This window comes from Aethalodelphis obliquidens, unplaced genomic scaffold (genome assembly GCF_003676395.1).
Source record: "Aethalodelphis obliquidens isolate GAN/ISIS:26980383/991018 unplaced genomic scaffold, ASM367639v1 scaffold28, whole genome shotgun sequence".
NCBI classification, from domain to species: Eukaryota; Metazoa; Chordata; class Mammalia; order Artiodactyla; family Delphinidae; genus Aethalodelphis; species Aethalodelphis obliquidens.
This window is the reverse complement of record NW_020837972.1, coordinates 18,059,404-18,087,340: the sequence shown is the minus strand read 5'-3', so window position 1 is coordinate 18,087,340 and position 27,937 is coordinate 18,059,404. Positions and strand designations below refer to the sequence as shown.

General features: G+C 42.4%; 1 protein-coding gene across 3 annotated transcripts; it reads right to left on the bottom strand.

Annotated features, from left to right (window-relative positions):
* Positions 1-837: 837 nt before the first annotated feature.
* Positions 838-27,937, bottom strand: TCTN2 (tectonic family member 2). 3 transcript variants are annotated; one of them, XM_027125044.1, is made up of 18 exons: positions 27,734-27,937; positions 27,448-27,555; positions 26,937-27,025; positions 25,362-25,557; positions 22,506-22,606; positions 18,437-18,627; positions 17,791-17,917; positions 15,611-15,752; positions 14,259-14,324; positions 12,830-12,964; positions 12,514-12,591; positions 8,469-8,549; positions 7,367-7,478; positions 5,118-5,224; positions 3,298-3,454; positions 1,544-1,669; positions 1,302-1,390; positions 838-1,058 (listed from the first exon to the last, which is right to left on the bottom strand). In XM_027125044.1, exons 1-18 carry the CDS (start codon positions 27,813-27,815, stop codon positions 964-966), a joined length of 2,082 nt encoding a protein of 693 aa, XP_026980845.1. In that variant the 5' UTR covers positions 27,816-27,937; the 3' UTR covers positions 838-963. The 3 variants fall into 3 exon arrangements, with proteins under 3 accessions (XP_026980845.1, XP_026980847.1, XP_026980848.1); XM_027125046.1 differs by having other exon boundaries at positions 26,949-27,025; XM_027125047.1 differs by lacking the exons at positions 17,791-17,917; positions 18,437-18,627 and having other exon boundaries at positions 27,734-27,921.

Genomic DNA, 27,937 nt, shown 5'->3' with positions numbered 1-27,937 from the left:
GGTAGCACCGGGATGTCAGGAGGCACTCAAAATTCAATCAAGCAGAGTGAGAGGGAAGAGACCCGCTTTTCAAAATTCAGTTTATCCACGGTGCACAAAGTCCATGTGAAACGATGACTACGTTTATCTGACCCACAAAGAAACCTCACTGGACGTGGCCGTGTGGCCGCTCTTGGGCTGTGGTGGGAGACGTCCGTTCTGCTTCCCTCCCCCGGCTGCCTCGTGCTGTCTGTCCCCCAGGGGGCCCCAAGAGGAATTTCTCTCAACTGGGAAAAACTGTCCTTCCTTGAAAGCCAGCTTGTTTTTTAATCGATGGGCCCCATGATTCCTATAGCTAATCATATTTTGGTTTTTTGGCAAACTGAACATTACATGAGGGGCCTGCCTTTGCTAAATGCAAGGTCTTTGGCGTACTGTCTCGGGGGCTTGTGTTCTCTCCTGGTTCTGTTTACTTACCTAGTCATGTCCCCCTCCTGCAGCACCCCCCCCCATCTTGCCTCATCCATTTTCTTAGACTTTTGCACTAATATACACTTTTAAAGGCTTTAATGCATTCTTAATCCTGTCTTTGGAACAGTGGGAACTAACCGGATCAACATAAATATATTAAAAATTAAAAGACTGACTCTCTATGGTGCAAATAACATTTGGACCAAAACTCCTATGACTTTCATCATTTGTGAAAAAACTAAAGTTCCTAATAACATTTACTGACACGGTTGACCCTCTCCTGCATTTTGCTCAGTCTGGTATAGCGGTGAGGACGCCCGTTCTGCATTGCTTTGAACGTCTGGCTAGCTGTATATGTGAAGTAAATTTGCAGAGCACCTAACAAAATCTTCTATAAAAATAAAACATTTCATTTATTAAGATTTTATAGAGAGGCACACGGGAGGACAACAAACCCCTGAAGTAGAAGCTGATGATCTGTAAGAGGTCAGACGGTAGCTGAATTCCACACTTTCATATTCCAGTCCAGGGGTTACTGAGGAACACCGCTAATGTGATGAAGGATGCCAACAGTAAGCTCTTGGCAACACACTGAGAATAAGGCTCCCCTGCAAGGCAATGAATCAAATTAAGCAACGTTCCTGTTTCTTAACTTTTTGGGTAATTATTTAGGTAGAAATAAGCCAAAGCATAAATAGTGATCCTTTCTAAGTGGCAACATGATCAGTAAATGTTTTCTTTTTAAAGCTCTGCTATATGTTTTATGTTTTCTGTGACATTTACACTTTTTTAAAAGTTTTTTAATTGACACAACGTAATGATAACCATTTCAGAAATGTGCTTTACCTTACCTTGATAATACTGGGTCAGCGGATATAGAAGTTGCGGCCAACAAACCTCATTTCTGTTACAGTTGTACTCTGTAAAATTGATCTGGAATCTACAAAACATTTTAGGAAGTTACAGTAGCTACAGCAAAGCACATGCCTTTGATGAGAAGCATCAAAACCTAATTAAAGAAATAAACTTCTTACTTTGGAACATATATTTTTCTGCTTCTTACTAATGTCACTTAGGTCAGCAACTGTATTACCTTGTAAGTGGACGGGGTAACTCTGCAGGTATCTTAATAAACTGGACAGATGCACTGATGGGGAAAAGGCTGACCTCATCCTCACAAGTCAGCCCACACTGGAACTGCCAGCTCACCGAGGAGAACCTGGGAGGGAAAGGTTAAGCAGACAACAAATCCACCGCTCGTTTCCGGTCTGTTAAGAACATCGGGGGACTTCCCTGGTGGTCCAGTGGTTAAGACTTTGCCTTCCAATACAGGGGGGTGCGGGTTCCATCCCTGGTCGGGAAGCTAAGATCCCACTTGCCTTGCAGCCAAAAAACCAAAACATAAAACAGAAGCAATACTGTAACAAATTCAATAAAGATTTAAAAAAGAAAAAGAACTTCAGGTAACTGACAACAACAATATGAGCTGAGATTCTCCTAAAGAAGTTTCCCATATTCTGCTGGTGCTATATTTTCCCCTTTGTATTATATAAATTTTCAAACGCAGAGACAAGCAGAGACAGTTGTATAATGAACCCTCATGGCCCTATCACAGGCTGCAACAGCTGCCAGCATTTTGCCAATTCTATTTCATCTCTCCTCCCCCTTCAACTCATTTCATACTGGTGCTTTTAAAATTCATTTGTTTTACCACTTGTTTGTCTCAAACAATATTATAATAATAGTAATAACAACAATAATAACAACAGTAGCAGCTAATGATTTTTAAAGGCTTTCCATGTTATTTCTGCCTACCCAGCATGCCTTTGCCTTTCTTCTAGTAATTGCACCCCAGTTATCCCTGGCGGAACTATCCCTCCCCACTCTCAGTTGAGTGGACAAGAAGGGACCCACCTGAACCTCGGGATGTGCCCATAACCTGCGCCTGGCCAATCAGAGCTATGCCCCTGGCCATAGTAATTGGTTCAGAAAGGAGCACATGACTGAAACTGGACCAATAAAAGTCTTCCCAGAACATTTTTGAGAAAGTCCATCCATTGGACTTGCTAAACTGGAAGAGCTTTTCTTTTCCCCCCTAACCACTGAATCTCTAGGGAATTCCCTGGACTTGCTAAATTGACATAAGCCTGGATTTGCTGGTGTTCATCTTTGCCAGCTCTTGAGGAAAACCCCCCCCGAGAATGAAGCCCACCTAAAGAAAAGAGGAACCCAGAGATAAAGGGGGAAAGACCCTTGACCACATGGTAACCATGAACCATGAACACACGGTGTATGGACTTTTCATAACTTGAACCAATAAACCCAACTTCTGCTTACGTCAGTGTCAGCTGGGACCCTGTCACTTAAAGGTGATAGAGGTCTGACGTGTAAAGGTCCATCACCATTTTACAGATGAGGAAACTGCAGTTCAGAAGAGGTGGAGTAACTGCCCAAGGTCACACAGCTCACACTGGAATAGCCATGATTTGAACCCACCCATCTGCCACCAAGATCTCTAAGCCCTGGGCACTATTCCCTGATCAGTAATGCCAATGGTATTCGTGAATTTCAAAATATGGCGAGCACTAAGCAGCCCCTTACTCATCTTTGTACTCCCTGAAATACCTGGCAGACTCCCTTATACGTAGCTTTACGGATACTTGTGAGTGAGAATGAGTTTCCATTACAAACACAGTTTACCCATATTCCATTTATACATGTAATCATTTGCTAATCATTGCAATTTGTAAATAAACCAGTCAGATTCTAAATTAGCATTCCCCTATTCTTCGGAGCGCCCTCAACTTTCCTGTCTCTAAACCCCACTTATCCCCGATATGATCATACCTTGTTTCTATGCCAAGTATCTCCTGCTGAGTCATCCCTTCTACGGCGCCAGCATCCGAGAAGAGGATGCGGACATTCAGCTGAGCGGGAACACCCAGGCAGATGCCGCTCGCGTTGCTGACAGGTGGGTCTGCACCTGCATCGGGGGCATCTGCACCTGGAGGAATGGTAAGTTGTGCATATTGGAAAGAATTATTTAATAACAGTTTTCCTACAATGCTGTGATACTCCCAAAATGGGAAATATTATCAGACAGGAATCCCAACGAATGAGGCTTTAATCTCTAACAGGCTCTAGTTACACGTCTCTAACTGTGTTACCCTCGTGTTCAAAATGTTCCCTTGGATGCTAGGTCAATCACTGGAACTTTAAAATCCCTGACCCACATAATAAAACCCTAAATCATGATTCAGTTCCCAAGCTCCTCATTGAAATCCACCCAGAGTTTTAACAGAAATACCATATACTTGCAGTAAAATGCCATGAGACTTATCCCATGCAGTCACTATTCTAGTAAAAGCTGTATAAGACATTTAAAGTCCATACTAACAACTTTAGTTACTACGGATTAAATAGTTCAAAAGCAATTTCCTGATGTGTTGCCACAGCAGTAGTACAAATGGAAGAGAATAAAACTGAGTAAGAGATTAATTTTCATTCATCTTGAAAACTGGCCCTTATGGGGGAAAAAACAGCAAGGTCAGTTACAGGATGTGGATGGCAAGTCCTATGAGACTCTGGAGGGGATTTCTTTGTTCCTTCAGGGATTTGGAAGGTTGGCAACACTGTTTCCAGTTTCCTCCTCCTTGATATATGTGTTCAACATCATTTCTCTTCTATCAACCAGGATCAGGATTGATTTTAATCTTAGATACGAAATAGAAGCTAACAGCTTCCACCTTGAAGGCAACAAAACACCATCACCTCTGATTTCCCACCTCACCAACTCCGGTTCTCTGTCTTGAAATTTCCCATGCTTTTTACTTCTTAGATGCTTTACTGACCCCTTCCCGCCATCCCTCAGGCACTCCACGGCCCACCTAGCTGGCCTAGAGGTTCACAAGGGGTTGACAAGCCCAGACCTCTGGGTTCTGTTTCCAAACAAGGACCTAACTCTGCGCCTAGTGACTTGAGCGCAGACTGTGCTGGCAAATCGTGGCCAGCAGGACTCCCTGCCTGAGTCAGAGAGTGGCCGGGGCACCTCAAGCACACAGACATATTACGTGATCCGTGGCCACCCCACGGGGCAGGGGAGAGGCCTGCAGACCACAAAAAAAACAAAAAAAAGGGGGCTTCCCTGGTGGCGCAGTGGTTGAGAGTCCGCCTGCCGATGCAGGGGACACGGGTTCGTGCCCCGGTCCGGGAAGATCCCACGTGCCGCGGAGCGGCTGGGCCCGTGAGCCATGGCCACTGAGCCTGCGCGTCCAGAGCCTGTGCTCCGCAACGGGAGAGGCCACAATAGTGAGAGGCCCGCGTACCACAAAAAAAAAAAAAAAAAAAAAAGGAATGCAAACTGACACGCACTGAAAATCCTCAAACTTCATTAAGACTTCCTTTTCCAAAGACCGTTAGCTTGTAAAACAACTGGGCAATTTGAACTTACTGTTGGTATCCTCTTTAAAAAAAAAAAAAAAGCCATCATGAATAAGAGGTAAAAGACATGAAAAGCCTCCTGCCCGGAAAGCTAACCTCTAAACAAATGTCCGTTGGGCCACAGCAAAGAAAGACAACCTGTCAGGTCAGGCTGTAACACTACACCTGACGCTATGTAATCATAGCAACAAAGGTACACATTTTACACGTGTGCAGCTTTCACTTACGTATTATTTCAAGCCAGCCATCACTAAGATTGTTGTAATTGGAGTTGCCTCTCATTGCAACATGAGTCACTTGTATTAACGAATCAAGTAGTTCAACAGCATTCTCCCTACAAGAGAGGAAGACATTTCTCAGCGCATGGCCAGCAGGTCTCGTCCTGAAGTCCTTACAAAGAGTGTCCAGTGAAGTGAGAGAGTGGCATGGACTTATATATACAACCAATAAAACAGATAGCTAGTGGGAAGCAGCCGCATAGCACAGGGAGATCAGCTCGGTGCTTTGTGACCACCTAGAGGGGTGGGATAGGGAGGGTGGGAGGGAGACGCAAGAGGGAGGAGATATGGGGATAAATGTATGTGTATAGCTGATTCACTTTGTGATACAGCAGGAACTAGCACACCATTGTAAAGCAATTATACTCCAATAAAGATGTTAAAAAATAACAAAAAAAGAGTGTCCAGGCTGTGCTTGCTGGGTGTCTAAACAAAAAGCTGCCAGGGGATCTGGCTGGGAGTCTTGCCTCTTTCCGAGGCCTTCCTGGGATGAACTTACACAGCAAGGGGAGGACATATAGAAACAATCTTTCACTTTGGCCTTAAAATGTTAGTAACTTATGTTGGTATCATGTGGTTTACAGGTTCCTTTGAGCATCACAAAACTTGGGAGGTGGGTAGATCACATATCAAGTTACCAGGATAAATTCATGGGACACAGTGACCCAATAGTAAAAGGAACCTAAATATTTAGCTAGAATTTTGAGCTATAAAATTAGGTGAGGGTTAAGAATTGGAACTTGGCACCTCTCTGTTCCAGTAACGTCACTGGAGGGTACAAATCTTACAAACCACAAGGGAGAGGCTCTGACTGCCCCGCACCCTGCAACCAGGAGCCGCCGTGGGTGACGTATACCCAGTTTTTCTTCCCTTCACAACGTCCCCCCACCTTTTCCCTGCTCCCCAAAGAACTGCACCACTTGGGATAGGAGATACCACTTCACACCTGCTAGGATGGCTATTATTCAAAAAATGGAAGATAACGAGTGTTGGCGAGGGGGCCTTCCCTGGCAGTCCAGTGGTTAGGGCTCCATGCTTCCACTGCAGGGGGCACGGGTTCGATCCCTGGTCGGGGAACTAAGATGCCACATGCCGAGTGGCATGGCCAAAAAAAAACAAGTGTTGGCGAGGATGTGGAGAAATTGGAACCCTTTTACGTTGTTGGTGAGACTGTAAAATGGTACAACCACTGTGGAAAACAATATGGCGGTTCCTCAAAAAAATTAAACATGGAATTACCATATGATCCAGCCATTCCATTCCTGCATATATGCCCAAAAGCACTGAAAACAGGTATTCAAACAAAAACTGATACATGAATGTTCAAAGCACTATTCACGACAGCCAAAAGGTGGCAATAGCCCAAATATCCATCAACTAATGAACGGATAAACAAAATGTAGTGTATCCATACAATGGAATAAAATTCAGCCATGAAAAAGAACGACGTATTGACATATGCTACAACATGCATGAACCTCAAAAACAGGATGCTAAGTGAGAGAAGCCAGACATAAAAAGTCACATAGTGTATGATTCCATTTACATGAAATATTCAGAGTAGGTAAATCCATAGAGACAGAATGCAGATTGCCTGTTGCCAGAGCTGAGGGGAGGGAGGAATCGGGAGTGACTACTAAAAGGTACAGGTTTCATTTTGCAGAGACGGAAGTGTTCTGGAACTAAATAGAGGTGGTGGTTGCACAACACTATGAATGTACTAAATGCCACTGAACTGTTCACTTTAAAATGATTATGTTGTATGAATTTTACCTTAATTTTAAAAAAATGCATATGCATATCCATCAATTTTCTAAATGCCACCCAGATAATTAAGTGGAAAATACTTTATACATCATGTTACACAGCTTAAGAATTCTTTAAATGTTAATCACTGACTATACTTGGCTCCAGCCCTCCTTCTATTTCATGGGTTTCCAATGATGTGAACAAACTTCCCAGAGAAATCTGCATAAATATGGATGAAATAGCTTTAGTCCCAAGAATGTCTATTTTCACTTATATTGATGTTTGAATCAACTCTAAATTGTATTGGAAGTTTGTATTATTTACTATCACTTTTATATGTTTTTATTCAGACTGAAATTTTTCACATTCATGTTGTTGTTAGTATTCATGTGAATTAAATTTAAGCAAACCACTCAAAATGTAGATAAATTCATCAGTGACACACTCACCTGAGCTGAGTACAGTTTTCATTAATTCCAACTTCTAAAAGGCACCCAGACAGTGCATTTTCTCCAAATAAAATGGGTTTGAAAGTTGCTGATATACACAAACCCCTTCCAACTATAAAATAAAAAGATTATCCTATTTTTGCAAAATAAAAGTAAGTAAAATATTTACATTAAAGTTTTTCTTACAAAACAGAGAGAGAACAAAATGCATAAATAAAGTTTCCAGGGACTTCCCTGGTGGCACGGTGGTTAAGAATCCGCCTGCCAATGCAGGGGACACGGGTTCGAGTCCTGGTCCGCGAATACCTCACATGCCACAGAGCAACTAATCCCGTGCACCACAACTACCGAGCCTGCGCTCTAGAGCCTGCGAGCCACAATTACTGAGTTCTCAGGCCACAACTACTTAAGCCCGTGTGCCTAGAGCCCGTGCTCCGCAACAAGAGAAGCCACCACAATGAGAAGCCCGGGCACCGCAACGAACAGTAGCCCCTGCTTGCTGCAACTAGAGAAAACCCCACACGCAGCAACGAAGACCCAATGCAACCAAAAATAAATTAATTAATTTAAAAAAAGAAAAGAAATAAAGCTTCCAATTTCCGAGAACTGAGGTCATTGTTACTCTAATCCTTTGAAAGCTGAACAAAAGGCTCTTTCTGTATCAAAATACCTGGACAGGGATTAAGGGTTTATTCTGAACCTGAAATTTAATGCCTTCTGGCAGATGTGGGTAATTACCACTGTTGCAAAGATTTTCCACAGTTTGGAATAAAACTGTTCTCATGTCTCCGATTAGCACCATCTTGGGCTAATCAATAACTACAAAGACAATGGACTCTCCAGCCACTTTCATATTTAAATCTCTATTACTAAAAACCAGCACTTCGAGTGCAAACAATGTGAACATTTTTTACAAAAAAAAAAAAAAAAAAAGAAAGAAAGAAAAAAAAGAAAGCTGCAGAAGGATGGAAACCCCCCCCCACACAAGCTAAATAAACAAACTCGGCTTTAAAGTAATTGGTTCCTTAATCGGATTCAAAATATGGTAATATTTCCAATTCTAGTTCTCCAGAGAGCTAATCATATTACCAAACTAGATTACCGGATTGCCAAAGGTGTAAAGTCGTGACATTATTCATCCTGTTGGTGTTTAGAGCTCGAACAGGCTTGCCCAGTTGGTAACCTAGACAAACACAATGCAGGAGAGTGAGCATCTTTCCCTCTAAAGTTATTTTAATGCAACAGGTGCTAGCTCGTCAAATAACGGAAAGGAGGAATCCACAGTAAAAGGAAATATGCAGGCAAAGCTTTTTCAGAATACCCTCGAGAAAAGGGACGTCACCTTCATTGGTTTTTGGTTTTATTTTGTTTTTTATTGAAGTATCGTTGATTATAATGTTGTGTTAGTTTCAGGTGTACAGCAAAGTGATTCAGGTGTCACTGAATCAGATTCTGAAACAAAGATGTCCATGTGATTTTTTGGAACACATTTTTAAAGTAAAAATCTGAAAAGTGAAAAGCAGGCAGGAGTTGGTCTTGGACCTCTCACCCTGGAGAACAATTAGCTGCTGGGCAGGCCGGTTCATGCATACTTGCTGAGTGATTAATACCACTTATCACAGGGGCTCGTAAGGGAAACTTAAACCAAAGTTACCTTCTTAGGGAATGATTTGCCGGTAAACCAATTCAACCCCAAGATCTGATTTAAATCCTATTCCCATCCATCTCCTAGTAATCCAGTTTATTGTTTCCACCTTTTTTTTGTTTATTTAATTTTAATGTCATCAAGTGCTTTTCTTTTCTTATTTATTTATTTTTGGCTGCGTTGGGTCTTCACTGCTGCGAGTGGGCTTTCTCTAGTTGCGGTGAGCGGGGGCTACTCTTCGTTGTGGTGCGCGGGCTTCTCATTGCGGTGGCTTCTCTTGCTGCGGCGCACGAGCTCTAAGCGCGCGGGCTCCAGTAGTTGTGGCACGTGGGCTCAGTAGTTGTGGTGCACAGGCTTAGCTGCTCTGTGGCATGTGGGATCTTCCCAGACCAGGGATCAAACCCATGTCCCCTGCATTGGCAGGCGGATTCTTAACCACTGCACCACCAGGGAAGTCCCTCCACCTTTTTAATATGAAAAAGTTCACAAGTACAGAAAACTTGAAAGTGAGCCTCATTCAATACAACCAACACCTAAAATCAACAACTGTTAATATTTACCCATATATGTCTTATCTATTATAAAAGCACATATACATTGGAGGGGAGGGGCAGGACCATGTGAAAATAAGTTGTAGACATCATGACACCTCACCCCTAAAACCTCCATCACACATCTCCCCAAATTAAGAACATTCCCCTACAGGGAATTCCCTGGCAGTCGAGTGAGGACTCCACACCTTCACTGCCGTGGTCTCAGGTTCAATCCCTGGTCAGAGAACTAAGATTCCACAGGCCAAGGGGTGCAGCCAAAAAGAAAAACAAACAAACAAAAAACATTCCCCTATATCACCATGATGCCAATATTTCTCCTAAGAAAATTAATAATAATCCCTTATAATCATATCATATCCAGTTCATACTCATATTTCCTCTTAGATTCCCTCCAAAAATGTGTTTTAGCGCTGTTTTTACAAACTGGGATGCAAATGAGGTTCATGCATGGTGTTTGTGTTTCCAGCACTACGCCCCACCGTTCCTGAACCAGAGGCCTCCCCTCTGGCCACAGGTCCAACCCTGCCCGCATACACATCACACTCACGTCTTCGTCCTTGGCTTCCGCCAGGTTATTCCTGTTCCCAGCACCCTTTCCAATTATCTGCTTCTCAAGGTGCAATCTCCTCTTTGCAGCCCAGCGAGGAAACCCGCCAGGGGCAGGGCTCTGACTCGCTCACTGCTTTTCCTCCAGCACCGAGAACAGAACCTGGCAAGCGCTGGACACTCAACACTGCTCCTTAGTGATGCAAAGTCTGGGAGAGCGGTCAACATTCTACTCCTCTGAATCCTGGAGTAACTGTCCCTAAGTCCCTCACCCGTTTATTAATTATCTTGGATTGTTCACTGTTGTTTCCTGTAACTTGGTGCTGTCATTCCAAATGAGAGAGTGAATTCCTTGAGGACAGGGCCCATGTCACATAGTCCTCTGAAAACCCCGTCCTGCCTCAGAAAGCGCTAGAGACAGTGGCTGTATCTATTCAAGCTGTTTCGCTGCCTGATCAGTTCTGGCTCTTAATTTATTCGTTTTTGATGACAGTGTCAACATTTTTCACATATTCTGATGGTGCGTCTCAGAAATCTTGTCAAATTAACTCAGTGAAATGAAAACCCTTAAATTCCAGGAGCCCACTTTTAAAGCCAACAGTAAACCCCAAGCTCCACATTAATAAGTACATTAAAATCCTATTTAAAAGAAAAAAATATATATATATATATAATGGGTCGTGTATGATTAAATCAGTATATATAAGTATTGAAGATCATGCAAAATAAAAACTTATTTAAAAGTAAAAAAAGGATAGCAAAAGGACGGAGAAATTTTTTTAAGAAACAATGACAGGTTTATCCAACAAGTATTTACTGAACACCTATTATGGTCTAAGCCACAGTTGTCCCATAGAAATATAAAGCAAACCTCATATTTGATTTTAAAATAATATGTATCTTTAGAATTTTTTAGAAATTAAATTTTTTTCCAGTATCCCCATTAAAAAAGAGAAAAAGAAATAGGTGAAATTAGGGACTTCCCTGGTGCAGTGGTTAAAAATCTGCCTGCCAATGCAGGGGACACGGGTTCGAGCCCTGGTCCGGGAAGATCCCACATGCCGCGGAGCAACTAAGCCCGTGCACCACAGCTACTGAGCCTGCGCTCTAGAGCCCGTGAGCCACAACTACTGAAGCCCATGCGCCGAGAGCCTGTGCTCCACAACAAGAGAAGCTACCGCAACGAGAAGCCCGCGCATCACAACAAAGAGTAGCCCCCACTTGCCACAACTAGAGAAAGCCCATGCACAGCATTGAAGACCCAACGCAGCCAAAAATAATTAATTAAAAAAAAAAGAAATAGGTGAAATTAATTTGAATAATGTATTTTATTCCACCCAATATATACAAAATATTATTATTTCCACATATGACACTGGCCACATTTCAGGTGCCCAGCAGCTACATGGGGCTAGTGGCTAGAGTACTGAACAGTGCAGTGCACATACTGGTTTAGGCCCTGAGAAGGCAGCAGTGAACAAAAGAAATAAACAAATACATGACAAAGCGGGTGGTGATATATCTGCACATAAATACAAAATGCGCAACATGACCGGGAGTTCACAGTCCCCGGGAAGTCTCTCCACAGATTCCAGGTTAGGAACCCATCATCTGCAGCTTATTTCTTTAAAAATTAATTTTACCAACACTTTATTTTTTATTTTTTGGCCATGCTGTGCGGCTTGCGGGATCTTAGTTCCCCAACCAGGGATCAAATCTGGGCCCTGGCAGTGAGTGTGGAGTCCTAACCACTGGACCACCGGGGAAGTCCCCCTTACCAACGCTTTAAATGCCTTATTTTCTTTTTCAAAAGACGAGAGTTCCCTGGAGATCCAGTGGTTAGGACTCCGTGCTTTCACTGCTGAGGATGTGGGTTCGACCCCTGGTGGGGCAACTAATATCATACAGGCCGCACAGCACAGCCAAAAAAAAAAAGAGAGGGGGAGGGAGGGATAAATTAGGAGTTTGAGATTAGCAGATACAAACTCTTATATATATAATAGATAAAGAACAGGGACCTACTGTGTAGCACAGGGAACTATATTCAGTGTCTTGTGACAGACCGTAATGGAAAAGAATATGAGGGGGAATATATATAAATGTGTGTAACTGGGCCACTTTGCTGTGCACCAGAAACTAACACAACATTGTAACTATACATCAATTAAAAAAAAAAAAAGACCAGTAGCTAAAGAGAAAGGATGTTTTAGGTTTACAACAACTTGTTACAATATACACTTTATGTAAAAAATTAAGCTGTTATCAGGAAAAGAATACAGTATCACAAAAGAAAAAACAGAGTCACAAACTGAAGTTGGAGCTATTTATGATCATCGTTATAGCACAGGAGTGTTGAACTAAAATATGTTTGTAAGATCAGTGACTGACATATACTATCTCACCTGGATTTCCAGACAATTCCTTTTCATTACCACTGTTATAGCTTAAAAATTTCACTGTAAATCTCTGTGTCATGATCCCTAGAAATAAAACAAAATAAAAATATGTCACCACATCACTAGGAAAAGAAATTATCCCCCATAGTGTTTTCTTTACCTTATAATTGCGTTTTGACATGCAAAAAGAAAAATACTGTTTTCTGATTAAATCATAAATACAAATAAGAAAAACAGGTCTGAATTAATCTGTTATAATTATGAAAATCATGAAGAAAATATTTTAAACTGAAAGCATTCTCGCTGCCCTCCACCAAGTTACCTTTCTGGTGGGCATTAATTTTTGCCCTAATGATTTTGACATTTATTTCACTGATTGTATTATTATTCCATCTGAAAATATAATGTTCTTCCACATTCACATTCCTGGGGGCCGATCCAGTACTTAAAAGTGTTTCTGCAAAAAAAGAAAAAAAAAAAAACAAGAATAGAATACTTTCATAAATTAAAGACCTAAAAAAAAAAAAAAATTAAAGACCTTCTTTGGGCTCAAGTTGGTGGTTTTCTCTGCCTGGGTGGCCTTCCCCCCACACCCTACCCCTGCCCTGCCTACCCAGTTCCCTTACACAGCAGGGTCATGACTTCCTCCAGAAGCCTTCCCCATTCCTCTGCCCAAGTCAGCGTTAGCCACCTTCTCTACACCATCCTCATATCCTGAGTGAGCTCTGTCCTTTTCATTTCAGCATCCCTGGTCCCCGGCTCATAGCTTGATGCAGAGCACATGCTTGGAAGAATGTTTGTTAAATGAAAGATTACAGAATGTCAGCTTTTTAAGAGCAGGGGCCTGCTGTCTAGTTCACTAATATATTGTACTAATAGCCGATGAAGTAAAGAATAAGTTCTAGAATTACAGCACGTTGAAAAGAACCACTAGTAGTATCCTTCATTAAAAACAAAAGTCCTGGAAATATCGGCCAAACTCTGCATACCTTATTTGGCTGCCTCACAAATGCAAAGTTTAATGATCAGAAAAAGAAGAGCAAGCGAGAAGTGAAAATGCTAGGTCCTAAAGAACGCTTTTTTTTATTTTTTTAAATTTATTTAATTAATTTATTTATTTATTTTTGGCTGTGTTGGGTCTTCGTTGCTGCGTGCGGGCTTTCTCTAGTTGCAGTGAGCGGGAGCTACTCTTCGTTGCAGTGCGCGGGCTTCTCATTGCAGTGGCTTTTCTCATTGGGGAGCACGGGCTCTAGGCGCACGGGCTTCAGTAGTTGCGGCATGCAGGCTCAGTAGTTGTGGCTCACGGGCTCTAGAGCACAGGCTCAGTAGTTGTGGCACACGAGCTTAGTTGCTCCGCGGCATGTGGGATCTTCCCGGACCAGGGATCGAACCCATGTCCGCTGCACTGGCAGGCGGATTCTCAACCACTGCACCACCAGGGAAGTCCCTAAAGTACTCTTTAACTCTCTGAAAAACATCTAAGAAAAGGCCCACAGGCCCTGAGAATGAGGAGGGACCGTGGAACCCACATCATCCAGGACTGTGAAGGGTCTGGCTCAGGTCACAGATGTTACTCCAAAAAGGCAAGACGGAACAAGGAACGAGCAAAATGGTAGTGGGATATCTTTCTAACGGCTGTGAACTTCCTAAAATTCTCACTAAAAGTGTATTTTACCCTGGGACTACATATTACTTGCAAGAAATGACATGTATTCCCATAGAAATGATATAAAAGTGTAACATTAAAATACCTGTATTGGTGATGAATCTGTCTAGGTCAGTTGCTTCCTCATAGATTACTTTTGGTGTAACTATGCCTGAAAAGATACATAAATGAACTTCCACAGGAGTACATGACCTAACATGATCACATTTATCTATGAAAATGAAAGCTTGCCAAGCAAATATAGTAACTGTGCCCGCCCAGTATGCCAACTACTCAGCTCCCCCCAACTCCCAAATGCCATCAAATGGGAATCCCACCATTCTTGGCATCTAATTCGAACTGAGAAGGAGAATCTCAAAAGTCAGTGAAAATAATCTGGAGAGTCACTCTTGTATAAGAACCAACATGCAGCACGCTGCTGGTCTGGAACGTAAAATGGTACAGTCACTGTAGAAACCAGCTTGGCATCTCCTCAGAAAGTTAAATTACCCTGTGACTCGGCAATTCCGCAGCTAGGTATCTACCCAAGGCAAGTGAGAATGTATGTCCGCACAGACACTTAAACACAAGTGTTCACAGCAGCATTATTCACAATAACCAATAGCTGGAAACAACCCAAATGTCCATCAACTAATAAATGGTAACAAAGTGTAGTGTATCCATATGATGTAATATCATTTGGCCACATAAGGGAATGAGGTTTTTAGAAAAATGGTACAGATGAACCGGTCTGCAGGGCAGAAGTTGAGACGCAGATGTAGAGAACAAACGTATGGACACCAAGGGGGGGAAAGTTGAGGGGGGGGGGGGGATGGTGGTGTGCTGAAGTGGGCGATTGGGATTGACATGTACACACTGATGTGTATACAACTGATGACTAATAAGAACCTGCTGTATAAAAACATAAATAAAATTTTTTTTAAAAAAAGGAATGAGGCTTTGATCCATGCTACAGTGCAGATGAATCTCAAAACCATGATGCTGAGTGAAAGAAGCCAGTCACAAAAGGCCACGTATTGTATGAGTCCATTTATATGAAGCGTCCAGAACAGGCAAATCCACAGAGTGGCTGCCAGGGCTCAGTGTGGAGGGAGAAGCGGGAGAACTGTTAAATGGGTGCAGGGTCTCCATCTGGGGTGATGAGAATGTTTCGGAACTAGGTAGAGGTGATGGCTGCACAACACTGTGCGCGTACTAAACGCCACTGAACTGTACACATTAAAATGGTTAATTCTGTGTTATGAGAATTTTAGCTCGATTTTTTAAAAAAAGAACAGATATGCAATATGCTGTCTTATGGAACTGAACTTTTTCCAAAGAAAACACCTTCCTCAGTTGGCAGGTGAAATCTTATTCTAAGTTGATCCAGTAGAAGTGAGATCAGAATTTATCTCAACACTCAGGTCCATGCTCTTATTCTGAACGAACATCACTTACCTCCCATAGTACCATTCTTTACCTTCACGTTGGTGATTCTGTCTCGTTCTGGGTACACCTCCAGGCTAGTAACGCACTGAACATCGAAATTCTGAAGGAAGGCCACCGGGGCATTCTGCATGCACTGCCCAGCCAGGGATACCTGAGGGCCAGGGGAAATCCCGAGAGATTTACGACCTCCCTTCTAATCATAAAAAAGAGATCAGTGTTTTGTAAAAGTACTCTTTTTGCAGCCTGCTCCTACTGCTGGGTTAGCTTCAGCAAAGGCTAGGACATTGACTAACTGACCAACTTCAGTAAAATGTCTAGCTGACTTGCTACTCGAAGTCTGGAAGCCACTGGCTGAGGGGTCACAGTAAGGACAGTCGCTAAAGAAAATTCCCTGCTGTGCGTCATTTACTGTGCAGAAACATGATTATACTCAGTTTCATGTTCTCTCCCTCATTACAACCAGATTTTTGTTAAAACCATAAAAATGGATTCTGGGAATTCCCTTACGGTCCAGTGGTTTAGGACTCTGCGCTTTCACTGTTGAGGGCCTGGGTTCAATCCCTAGTCAGGGAACTAAGATCCCACAAGCCGAGCGGCAAGGCCAAAAAAATAAATAAATAAAAATGGGGACTTCCTGGTGGTGCAGTGGTTAGGAATCTGCCAGCCAATGCAGGGGACACAAGTTCAAGCTCTGGTCCGGGAAAATCCCACATGCCGCAGAGCAACTAAGCCCGTGCGCCACAACTACTGAGCCTGCGCTCTAGGGCCCGTGAGCCACAACTACTGAAGCCCACGTGCCACAACTACGGAAGCCCGTGTGCCACAACTACGGAAGCCTGCATGCCTAGAACCCATGCTCCACAACAAGAGAAGCGACCGCAATGAGAAGCCTGCGCACTGCAACGAGAGAAGCCCCATTCACCACAACTAGAAAAGGCCCGCATGCAGCAACAAAGACCCAATACAGCCAAAAATAAATAAATACATTTTAAAACAAATAAATAAATAAATAAAAATAGATTCCTATGGATAGTAAAGAAAAATGGTTTAGCCTCCCATGTTTTCTTCCCATAAATATTTTCTCCTAATTTTGAACTTAAAAAAAAAATAAAGATTTCACATAAAACTCTACAGTCTTAAAATATTTTTCAAAATTCTTTAACATTATATTAAATATTATATTAATATTTAAAATATAAATATATTTAAATTTTAATATTTAATATATTTAATATTATATTAAATATTTGGCTTACAACATTGTAAGCCAAATATATTTCAATAAAAAATAAATAAATAAATTGGGCTTCCCTGGTGGCGCAGTGGTTTAGAGTCCGCCTGCCGATATAGGGGACATGGGTTCGTGCCCCGGTCTGGGAAGATTCCACATGCCGTGGAGCGGCTGGGCCCGTGAAACATGGCCTCTGAGCCTGTGCGTCTGGAGCCTGTGCTCCACAACGGGAGAGGCCACAACAGTGAGAGGCCCGTGTACCGCAAAAAATAAATAAATAAATAAATAAAATTTTTAAAATATTTATAGCTTACTAGAAATTGGCTATTAAATTAATAGAAGTGAAAAACGACAGTTACTTCCATGGAAATTTCTAGAAAGCCTTTTGGCTTTATTTAGTAAGTTCACTCTGAGATTTAGCAAAGACAGATTAATTTAAGAGTGACTACTGGGGGCGCAGTGGTTAAGAATCCGCCTGCCAGTGCAGGGGACACAGGTTCGAGCCCTGGTCCAGGAAGATCCCCCATGCCGCGGAGCAACTAAGCCCCTGCACCACAACTACTGAGCCTGCACTCTAGAGCCCACGAGCCACTACTACTGAAGCCCGCGTGCCTAGAGCCCGTGCTCCGCACCAAGAGAAGCCACCGCAATGAGAAGCCCGCGCACCGCAACGAAGAGTAGCCCCCACTCGCCGTAACTAGAGAAAGCCCACACGCAGCAACGAAGACCCAACACAGCCAAAAATAAATTAATTAATTAAAAAAATTTTTTAAAAAGAGTGACTATTAAAAGGAAAAATAAAATCCAGAGGCCTTAAATATTTGAGTGCCTGAAAAATCCATAGGAGAAAAATATGTAACTTAGGAAGCGATTTTTTTTTAGAGTAATATGAGTTAAATTAACAAGAGGAAGGGGGAAATGAGAACAGCCTCTAGCATATTAAAATTGAAATGATTACCTGCGGAATAGTAAAATATGCCTTATCTACAGTCATAACTGGATCTCCTTGTTTGTAACCAAAGTCTGATAAGTCTTTTAGATCAGTATGCAAATACATGTCAAAGGGAGCGTGTTGTCCAGAGGAACTGCAAATCAATGAGAGAAACCATCACTAATGTGCTAAAAACAATTCTTTTAAATTTTTTCTCTGCTTTTTTAATTATAAAAATAATATTTGTACTAAATGCCACTGAATTGTACACTTTAAAGTAGTTAATGGTTAATTTTATGTTCCATGAATTTTACTTCAATAATAATAATAAAGTTGTTGTAAAATTTCAACAAGACAGAAATGTAAAAGACAGAAAGTTAAAGTCCCCCATGAGCCCACCACTCTTTCCCCCAACCCAGAGAATCACTATTGACTATCTGTGGTATCAATCAATTTCTTTTCGGTGATTCAATTGATTCAGTGACTCAATTTCTTTTCCAATTCTTTCAAATACTTAACACAATATAAACTTACTAACTGAAATCTAGAATTGAATCTAGAATGGAGGAATTGAAGCATGGAGCCTCTGGAGAGGTCCCGAGAAGGATGTGGCCCATATTCTAGGGTCACCTGGGCGCATGGCCCTCTCCTGGGCAGCCCCTTGGACACTTACACGGAACCGTGATAGAAGTACCCGAGGAAAGGCGAGTTGGCGAGCTGCACACACAGGAACGGAAACCAGTCGGGGACTCCACGTGCCGTCTGAACAGAGCAGAGCTGATCAAAGGGAGGATTAACGTCTCCTCCAAAAACGCCAGGGAAACAGGACTCCCTGAACAGCGCTGTTAGATCTGATGAGCATTCCTGGAAAGAAGATGTAAAGGAGAAGTGAAAAGAGGAAAGTTTCCCCTGTGCCCGCCATCAGGATCTCCTGGCCAGTGTGATGAACACGCGGCTTGAGGCCAGCAGGACCCCCCCAAGGAAGCAGAAACAAACACAGCCTGCATCCAGGCTAAGGGTGCTTTGTGCATTTTACAGAAAGTAAAATCATGCTAAAATTTTAGTCAGTGCCCTACAAGCTTCCAAGTCAGGAACTTCAAACCTTCAAGGAAATCACATCTTAACTGGGGACCTAAGATATACCACACACAAAAAAAAAACAAGATGGGAAAAAGAAAAGATAATATGGAATAGACAACAAATGGAGAATTTTCAGTTGTCATCACCATTCAAATCCCTAGCCCAGAGAAACCTAAGGACATTTAGAGTTAGGGCAGACAGTCCACATTCCATAAGAATCCTTGAAGCTCTCACTATTGTGATATCACGACCCAATTAATGTCAAGAAGTCACTTTATTCACGCTTTCATTTACTCATCTGTATTCTTCCTTGTTTCTCAAAGGACTGAGAGAGCTAAAAGTTAAATACGTTCTAAATCCCTTGTTTACTGAAGGTAGAAAAGTAAATGATCTGATTGTTTTAAACAAGGGCAATTCAAATTAAAAATTGATCATGTCTAAAGTGGTAGGTAAGTTGAAGCTGTCTGAAGATGTCACTGACCCAGAATCCTAAACGATTCCAGTGGTTGGTGCTATAAGTATACATATACACCATATATAACAAACATGAAGGAAATGAGAAATAGGGCACAGTGATGCACTCTGAAAGAAAGAGGGAGAGAATACATTTGACATTTCTGTTGATACCTGAACAGATTTATGATGTGCTGTATTTTTAACATTAAACATGATTGTTATTATAAATACAATTGCTAGTATGAGTGCTCCAATATAGACCCTAAGCTTTCCTTTTCCGTTTTGTAAAACCAACCATGACATAAATAACTGCACTCATCCAAAAGTGGGAGTGACTGGGGTCCTCGTACATGTGCCTCTTTTGCATCTCTTATTCCCCTTCAATCTAAAATAAGGATTAAAAATATGTATTTGACCTGGGATTGGCCAATGGTTTCTTAGATATGACACCAAAAGCACAAGCAACAACAACAACAAAAAAAAGTGGGGTGGAGAGAGAAGGAACTGGATGAAGGTGGTCAAAAGGCACAAACTTCCAGTTATAAATTAAGTAAGTATTAAGGACGTAACTACAACGTGAGAAATATAGTTAACATGCTGTAGGTTACATATGAACGTTGTTAAGACAGCAAATCCTAAGAGTTCTCATCACAAGGAAAATCTTTTTTCTATTTCTTTAATTTTGTATCTATAGGAGATGATGGATGTTCATCAAACTTATTATGATAATTACTTCATGATGTATATAAGTCAAATCATTATGCTGTACACCTTAAACTTGTACAGTGCTGGAGGTCAATTCTATCTAAATAAAACTGGAAGAAAAAAATGATAAACTGGACTTCATCAAATTAAAAAACTTTTGGGCTTCAAAGGACACCAACAAGAAAGTGGACAACCTACACAAGAGGAGAAGTTTTTTGCAAATCATATATTGGATAAGGGACTAGTAGCCAGAATGTATAGTGAACTCTTATAATTTAACAACAAAAAGACAATCCAATTGAAAAGTGGGCAAAGGGTCTCAACAGACATTTCTTCAGAGAAGATATACAAACAGCCATAAAAAGATGTTCAACACCATTTGCCACTAGAGAAATACAAACCAAAATCACAATGAAATACCACTTCACACACTCGAGGATGGCTATAATCAAGATTATTCTAACAGCTGTTGGTGACAATATGGAAAATTGCAATACTTATACACTGCTGATGGGAATGTGAAATGGTGTAGCCGCTTTGAAAATCAGTTCCTCAAAAGGTTAAACATGCAGTTACCATATGACAAAGCAATTCCACTCCTAGGTAACATAACCAAGAGAAATGGGAACACACATCCAAACAAAAACTTGTATACAGATACTCAGAGAAGTATTATTCATAACAGCCAAAAAGTGAAAACCATCCAATGTCCACCACCTGATAAATGGGTTCAGCCCTATGTGATATATCCATTCAATGGAATATGATTCAGCCATAAAGAGGAATGAAGCACTGACGCATGCCGCAACACGGGTGACCCTTGAAAGCATGACGCTAAGTGAAAGAAGCCAGACACAAGTCCTCCAGACAGACAGGCTGTAGGATTCCATTTATATGCAATGTCCAGAAGAGGCAAACCCACAGAGACAGAAAGTAGATTAATAGGGGCCTGGGAAAACAAACTAGTGAATATAACAAAAAAGAAGCAGACTCACAGATGCAGAGAACTAACTAGTGGCTACCAGTGGGGAGAGGGAAGTGGGGAGGGGCAAGACAGGGGTAGAGGATGAAGAGGCACAAACTACTATGCATAAAATAAATAAGCTACAAGGATATATTATACAGCACAGGGAATATAGCCAATATTTTATAATAACTATAAATGGAGTATAACCTTTAAAAATTGTGAATCAGGGCTTCTCTGGTGGCGCAGTGGTTAAGAATCCGCCTGCCAACGCAGGGGACACAGGTTTGAGCCCTGGCCCGGGAAGATCCCACATGCCGCAGAGCAACTAAGCATGTGCGCCACAACTACTGAGCCTGTGCTCTAGAGCCCACGAGCAGCAACTACTGAAGCCCACGTACCACAACTACTAAAGCCCGCATGCCTAGAGCCCGTGCTCCACAACAAGAGAAGCCACTGCAATGAGAAGCCCGCACACCGCAACGAAGAGTAGCCCCCGCTCACCGCAACTAGAGAAAAGCCCGCACGCAGCAACGAAGACCCAACTCAGCCAAAAATAAATTTTTTAAAAAAGTTGTGAATCATTATGTTGTACACCTGAAACTTACATAATATTGTAAATCAACTATACCACAATAAGTAACTAAACAAACTTAATTTCTAGTGAAAACTGGAAAAAAAAAAAGTGGCCTGGGGATGAGGGACAGGAATGGGAGTGATTGCAAATGGACATAAGGTTTCTTTTTTGAGGGAGATGGAAATGTTCTAAAATTAGATTGTCATGACAGTTGTACAACCCTATAAATTTACTAAAAATCATTGAAAAAATATATTTTCTTTCCTTTTTATATTTTCTTAAAGGCTTCTAAATAAGACATTAAAACCATCCTCCCAGTATCATCACAATCAGGACTTTATCCAAAGAGATACATTTTTTTCATCCATAAACTAGGCTGAACAGGCTGGATAAGGAAATACTCAATTTCAGGACTTCCCCGGTGGTCCAGTGGTAAAGAATCCATCCTGCAACGCAAGGGACGTGGGTTCGATCCATGGTCGAGGAACTAAGATCCCACATGCCGTGAGGCAACTAAGCCCATGCACCACAACTACTGAGCCCATGCGCCTCAACGAGAGAGCCCGTGTGCCCCAACTAAAAACCCGATGCAGCCAAAAAAAAAGAAAATACTCAATTTGAAAACAATGTGCAACACAAAATACTATCTCAGTTTTTTTTGTTTGTTTTGATATGGACCATTTTTAAAGTCTTTATTGAATTTGTTACAATATTGCTTTTGTTTTTATATTTTGGTTTCCTGGCCAAAAGGCATGTGGGATCTTAGCTCCCCAAACAGGAATCGAACCCGTACCCACTGCAATTGGAAGGCAAAGTCTTAACCACTGGACCGCCAGGGAAGTCCCCATTCGTTTTGTATTTTAAAAAGGTTTTAAAAAGCTGTTGATGGGGAACTGTTGGTGCTCTTCACATGCCAGCTGGTACCATAGCTTTCGTGCCCAATAATCAGAAAGACCATACCTGGTCACAGCAGCAGCGAACGTCACAGGCCCCGGCTGTTAAATTACAAGGGCAAGGACCGAGGGGCTGATACACCTGGTTAGGAATAACAGTCACGTTCTCTGAAAAGTACAAACAACAGAGAAGTTCAGCAGTGAAACACTGACAAAACACTGCCACAGTTTTGACATTCAAAGAAAGCTGAATCGTTGTCTTACCAACCACCATTACCAATATTCCACATTAAAGAATCCCTGAAATGAGCTATGCATAGAGCATAACTGAGGCTTGTGTCTACTCCTCCAACAAAAACCCAAATAGAAGAAAATATGCTAGTTATACGAATTAAAAAGAAGTCACAGTTGAACCTGAAAATAACCAAGTGACTAAAATTTACGAGTTAAGATAAATGTAATTCACTGCTTTTATTTTTCAGTACACTGAACGATCCCTTTCATAACACAGACTGATTTTAAGCATTTACTCCTTCAAATTCATTACCCCTTTCAGCAGATAAAACTGAAGCCATGATGACATTTCAGACAGCTTATCAGGAAGCCATCTGACCACAAGATCACATTTATTTATGCTACACGCTCAACCTCAAGTCCCACCACACTGTGAATCCAAATTTTCACATCCTGATTCTAGTTCACATGTGGGGGAAATCAGTAATCTTTACATTGATTGGAAAAGGAATACATTATATTACATTTCAGCCTCCTACCTGGGAATCCAGAGACTAATAGTTGGAAAACTATGTAGCGATTATTTGTTTAAACTCTACGTAACAGTCAACTTCAATGACACAACAGCTGAAGCATCTAAAGAACAACTATTATACGTTCTATGCTATAAGGAATAAGAAGGTCCGAGTAACATACCGTGTCACAAGGGTAAGGGTCTGACCCTCAGTTTAATCAAACCCGTGCGACATAAGCAAGGCATTTTAGAACAGGGTTTTGCTATGTGATATAGAGACAGATGTTTGTATATCTATCTATATGTCTCCCACGTTGTTTGCTACTTTCCTTTTTACCAGGCATACCACTTACCTCCTGGCTGTCCTTCCACCCTTTTTCTTGTTCTGAACTCTTGTCTGACTGGGTACAAAATTTTTCATACCTTCGTGGGTCAGAGTGGACATCTCATAATTACCAATATACAGATACTCTAATTTTCCTAAGTTTGGCTATTTGTACAAAGACATTCCGAAATATTACCTAAATATAGTCAAGCATATTTTTTAAAAGAAAAAAAGTCACTGCCTTGAGTGATACAGCTACCATTAAGCCCTCCTGTCAGTTTTGGGTTTTTTTGTTTTTTGTGTTTTTTTGGCTTCACCCCACAGCTTGTGGGATCTTAGTTCCCCAATCAAGGATGGGTGAGCCCCCTGCAGTGGAAGCACAGAGTCCTAACCACTGGACTGCCAGGGAAGTCCCCCTCCACAATTTCTTTATGCAAATATAAATATACATATTCTTATTCCATGCTATATGCACCCATCTGCACCTGCTTTTTGCACTTAGCAATATAGCTTGGAGAGCTTTCCAAGCAAATACACTGAGGGCAGAGTAGCCCACTGAATGTCATTACCGTAACTTATCTAATCCTTCTGAACTTCCAAAACCACAAGGAGGACCACAGTTACAGGATGTGATGTGCGAAATGGCACTGTGGGAGTCTCAAAGTGGCAGACCTTTGCTGCTAAAGAGGAACACTTCTCCCTTCATCCCGGGTGACCATAAAGGTAAGAGGTGCTAGCATTTGTCACAGGCAACAGGGGACATGGTGGTGGCACCTATCGAAGTGGACCCTTCAGCATCAGCACATCTTTTGTCCTTAGGACACTGCCGTGATGTGAAAGGAAGAGCAACACAAAATCATTTTCTCATGTCCAGAGATGTATGTGCACAATGATATTTGCTGTAGCACTAGTTACAGTATCCAAAGCTGGAAAACTTTTAATTAAATAAACAATGGTTATTCAGCAAATAAACAATGGTGTATCCACACAAGGGAATGCTATGCAGCTATTAAAAAGAATATAAGAATTATATTAAAAAGAATAGAAAAAGAATGAGGAGAACTTACTTGCATTCCTATGAAAAATTTTCTAACTTATACTACTTTTTAAAGGTATAGAACAGCAAATTGTACATTATTATTGTGTTTGTTCTTAAAGAGAGGAAAATGTGCTCCTATAAGCATAATTAAGCAAGCTGCCTCTGGGAAGGCAGCTGGCTGTCAAAAGCATTCACTGAAAATCTGCTGTTTTTCTATAAACTCATTCATCAGTCTCTCCCTTCCTTCTGTTTTGTTTTGAGATGGAGTCACAGGAATCAATACAAGGAAAAAAAACTTTACTTTCTCCCAAAAAGGATTTAAAATGGCTTACAAAGATACAAACAGTAGATCAAAATACAATACATCTTTTTTATTTTTTTATTTCTCTTTGGCTGTGCCTCAGCTTCTGGGATCTTAGTTCCCTGACCAGGGATTGAACCCGGGCCTGTGGCAGTGAAAGTGCTGAGCCCTAACCACTGGACCACCAGGGAATTCCCAAGATACAATAAATCTTAACTAAAATAATACAAAGTGGAAACTTTTAAAATAAGAAAATTAAACAAAATGAAAATAAGTTTAGGAGAGCAAGACACACTCATGATTGAAGCACACAAATTGCATGGCACACACAATCAAACAATGTTTGCAGGGACTTCCCTGGTGGTCCAGTGGTTGGGACTCTGAGCTTCCACTGCAGGGGGCACGGGTTCCATCCCTGGTCGGGAAACTAAGATCCCACATGCTGCGTGGCACGGCCAGAAAAAAAATATGTTTGCAGTAAACGTTTTGACAGTCAGAGACTTTACTTGCCTGATGCATTTTGGGCCACAGAGGAATTGGCATAAATTTCCACTTGAACGAGTAGATGTGCTAAACAGGATGAATGACGAGAGGCTGAAACCAGAAGAGTTTGGACAATACACGGGGCCTCCGGGAACGGATCTGTCTCATTAGACAAACATGATGGCAGACCCCTCTTCAACCTCACAGTCACTTCCAAAGAATTCTGAAAGGAAAATATTGCTGTACTTTTTATAGTGACTCAAAATGGCATCTATAAGAACACATAATGGAAAGCGCAATCAGCCTCCGTTCATTTTACAAAAGAACTGTACATAAGAAAGACATCACTCTGCTCAATTCTACCCTGTAAACCTACAGCAATATGCAAGCCCTGATTCCTAATACTCAACTGGACATAAAAGCAAGCAAGTTGTGGCTGCTTAGAGAAAGCTGAACACAGGTCTGATAAGGTAACTCAGTTTGTCCAGCACCTTTATCATCCTACCAGCAGAAGATTAAATACACACAAAAAAGTCCACGAAAACAGGTCCCGGTTCCTGGGGTGCAAGCAAAGTTTGTCTTTCTCATCCTTTATCTCCGGAGTTGATGCTATGCACATACCGGGCACTCAATAAAACATTCATTAAATGGAAAATACTTCATTTCTCCAGGCTTGAGTGTCCTTACACATAAGCTCAAGGGTTGGGTGAGATCAGTGGTTTATGAAGCTCTTTTGAGTCACAAATCCATTTGATAATCTGACAGAAGCTGGTAACGCTCTCACCAGAAAAAATGCACACATGCATAATTTTACACACAGTTTCAGAGCGTTCACAGGCTTCTTGAAACTCATCCAAGGACCCCTAAGAACCTCTGGGTTGGATGGACGTCTATGAGATCTGATAGTCCACAGTTTCATGGTGGTTCCAAGCGCTCAGAAAGCTTTCTGTTTGCTTGTTTGCGATGTGTGGGATGTGGGATCTTAGTTCCTGGACAAGGGATCTAACCCGTGCCCCCTGTAGTGGAAGCGCGGGAGTCTTAACCACTGGACCGCCAGGGAAGTCCCAAGAAAGCTCTATCTTGTTCGATTAAGAGAACACTGCAGGGCTTCCCTGGTGGCGCAGGGGTTAAGAATCCACCTGCCAATGCAGGGGACATGGGTTCAATCCCTGGGCTGGGAAGATCCCACATGCCACGCAGAAACTAAGCCCATGAGCCACAGCTACTGAGCCCGCGTGCCACAACTACTGAAGCCCGCGCACCGCAGCTAGAGAAACCCAGCGCGCAGCAACGAAGACCCAACGCAGCCAAAGACACACAGACAGACAGACAGATAGATAGATAGATAAATAAATGTGTGTTCTTAAAAAAAAGAGAGAGAGAGAGAGAACACTGCAGGGGGAGTTCCCTGGCGCTCCAGTGGTTAGGCTTTCACTGCCATGGTTCCAGGTTCAATCAATCCCTGGTAGGGGAACTAAGATCCCGCAAGCTGCTCGTTGCAGCCAAAAAAAAAATAATAATAAAAAAAGAAGAGAGAGAGAGAACAACACTGCAGGAACACTAGATGTGGGCCTCCGCAAATGCTACCCAAAAGGTTTTCACCTCTGTCCTTACCACAGTGGGGCTGACAGTCAAACTCCAGTCTCCGGTCTCATTGCTCAGCACTCCGCAGGTGGGAACTGGCAAGAAACCTACGGGAGAGAAGATCAGAATGCAAGGCACTATTGCCCAGCCACTAACAGGGTGCACTCTTGAGTCAGGAATCCCTTTCCAAGCCTAGGATTGGACCCTTTACAAGCTGTGTGACTTTGGACAAGTGACCACCTCTCTGAACTTCAGTGTCTTCATTTGTTAAACAGATTAAAAGGTATTTAGGAAAATGAGGTGATGCATTTAAGTACAGCGGATAGCTCAGCGAAGGCTAACTAGTGAGATTTCAAGCTTTCTTTTACTGAACCTGTCCTTCGGTCCTCTGCTCCACAGCAGCCGCCCATCCCGACTTTGAAGTGGACAGCGGCAAGGGACCCAGGGGATGCCACCTGGCCAAACTTCTTGGGCGGCCTGGACCTGACCCAACCTCCTCCCTCCCCACAGGAAGGGCCGGGCTCTTTACCCATCTCGTCCCGCAGCTGGGTCAGGGACACGGTCACATCCTCGGTGCCTCCAACCAGGGACGCGCTGACTGCAGGGCCGGACATGCGGATGACAGGAGGCATGAAAACTAGCGGGAAGAAAGGGACGAAATGGAGTTAATAGTTGCAGAGCCCCTGACTCCGCTGGGTGGTGGCTTCCTTTGGCGGGGTCTTCCGCAGCTCCCGGAGGAGTCCCAAATTTGGCCTCAAAAGCCTCGTCCCCTCCCTCAGCCCCGGTCCTGCAGGCCCTTGCCCCGCCTTACGCACCCAGGTCCCCCCACAGAGGCCTCAAGACGCTCTGCAGAAGAAGGAGCCTCAAGAGCAGAGGGACCGGCGGCGGCAAACGCATGCCTGGGGTCTCGCTGGGCCTGCACGGCAGAACCGCGCCCGGCTTAGAAGCCTGGAAGCGCGGGGACGCCAAGACGCGGCCCCGCCTAACTCTCCGCCATCTTGTCAAGCGAACACCCGGAG

Bases quoted from the DNA above. Each gene is read 5' to 3' on its own strand.
- TCTN2 (XM_027125044.1), bottom strand. From the start codon at position 27,815: ATGCGTTTGCCGCCGCCGGTCCCTCTGCTCTTGAGGCTCCTTCTTCTG. The intron at 27,026-27,447 runs GTAAAGAGCCCG...TCTCTCCCGTAG, and splicing joins CCAGCTGCGGGACGAGATGG to GTTTCTTGCCAGTTCCCACC. The intron at 12,592-12,829 runs GTAACTTGGTGG...TTTTATTTCTAG, and splicing joins AATTAATGCCCACCAGAAAG to GGATCATGACACAGAGATTT.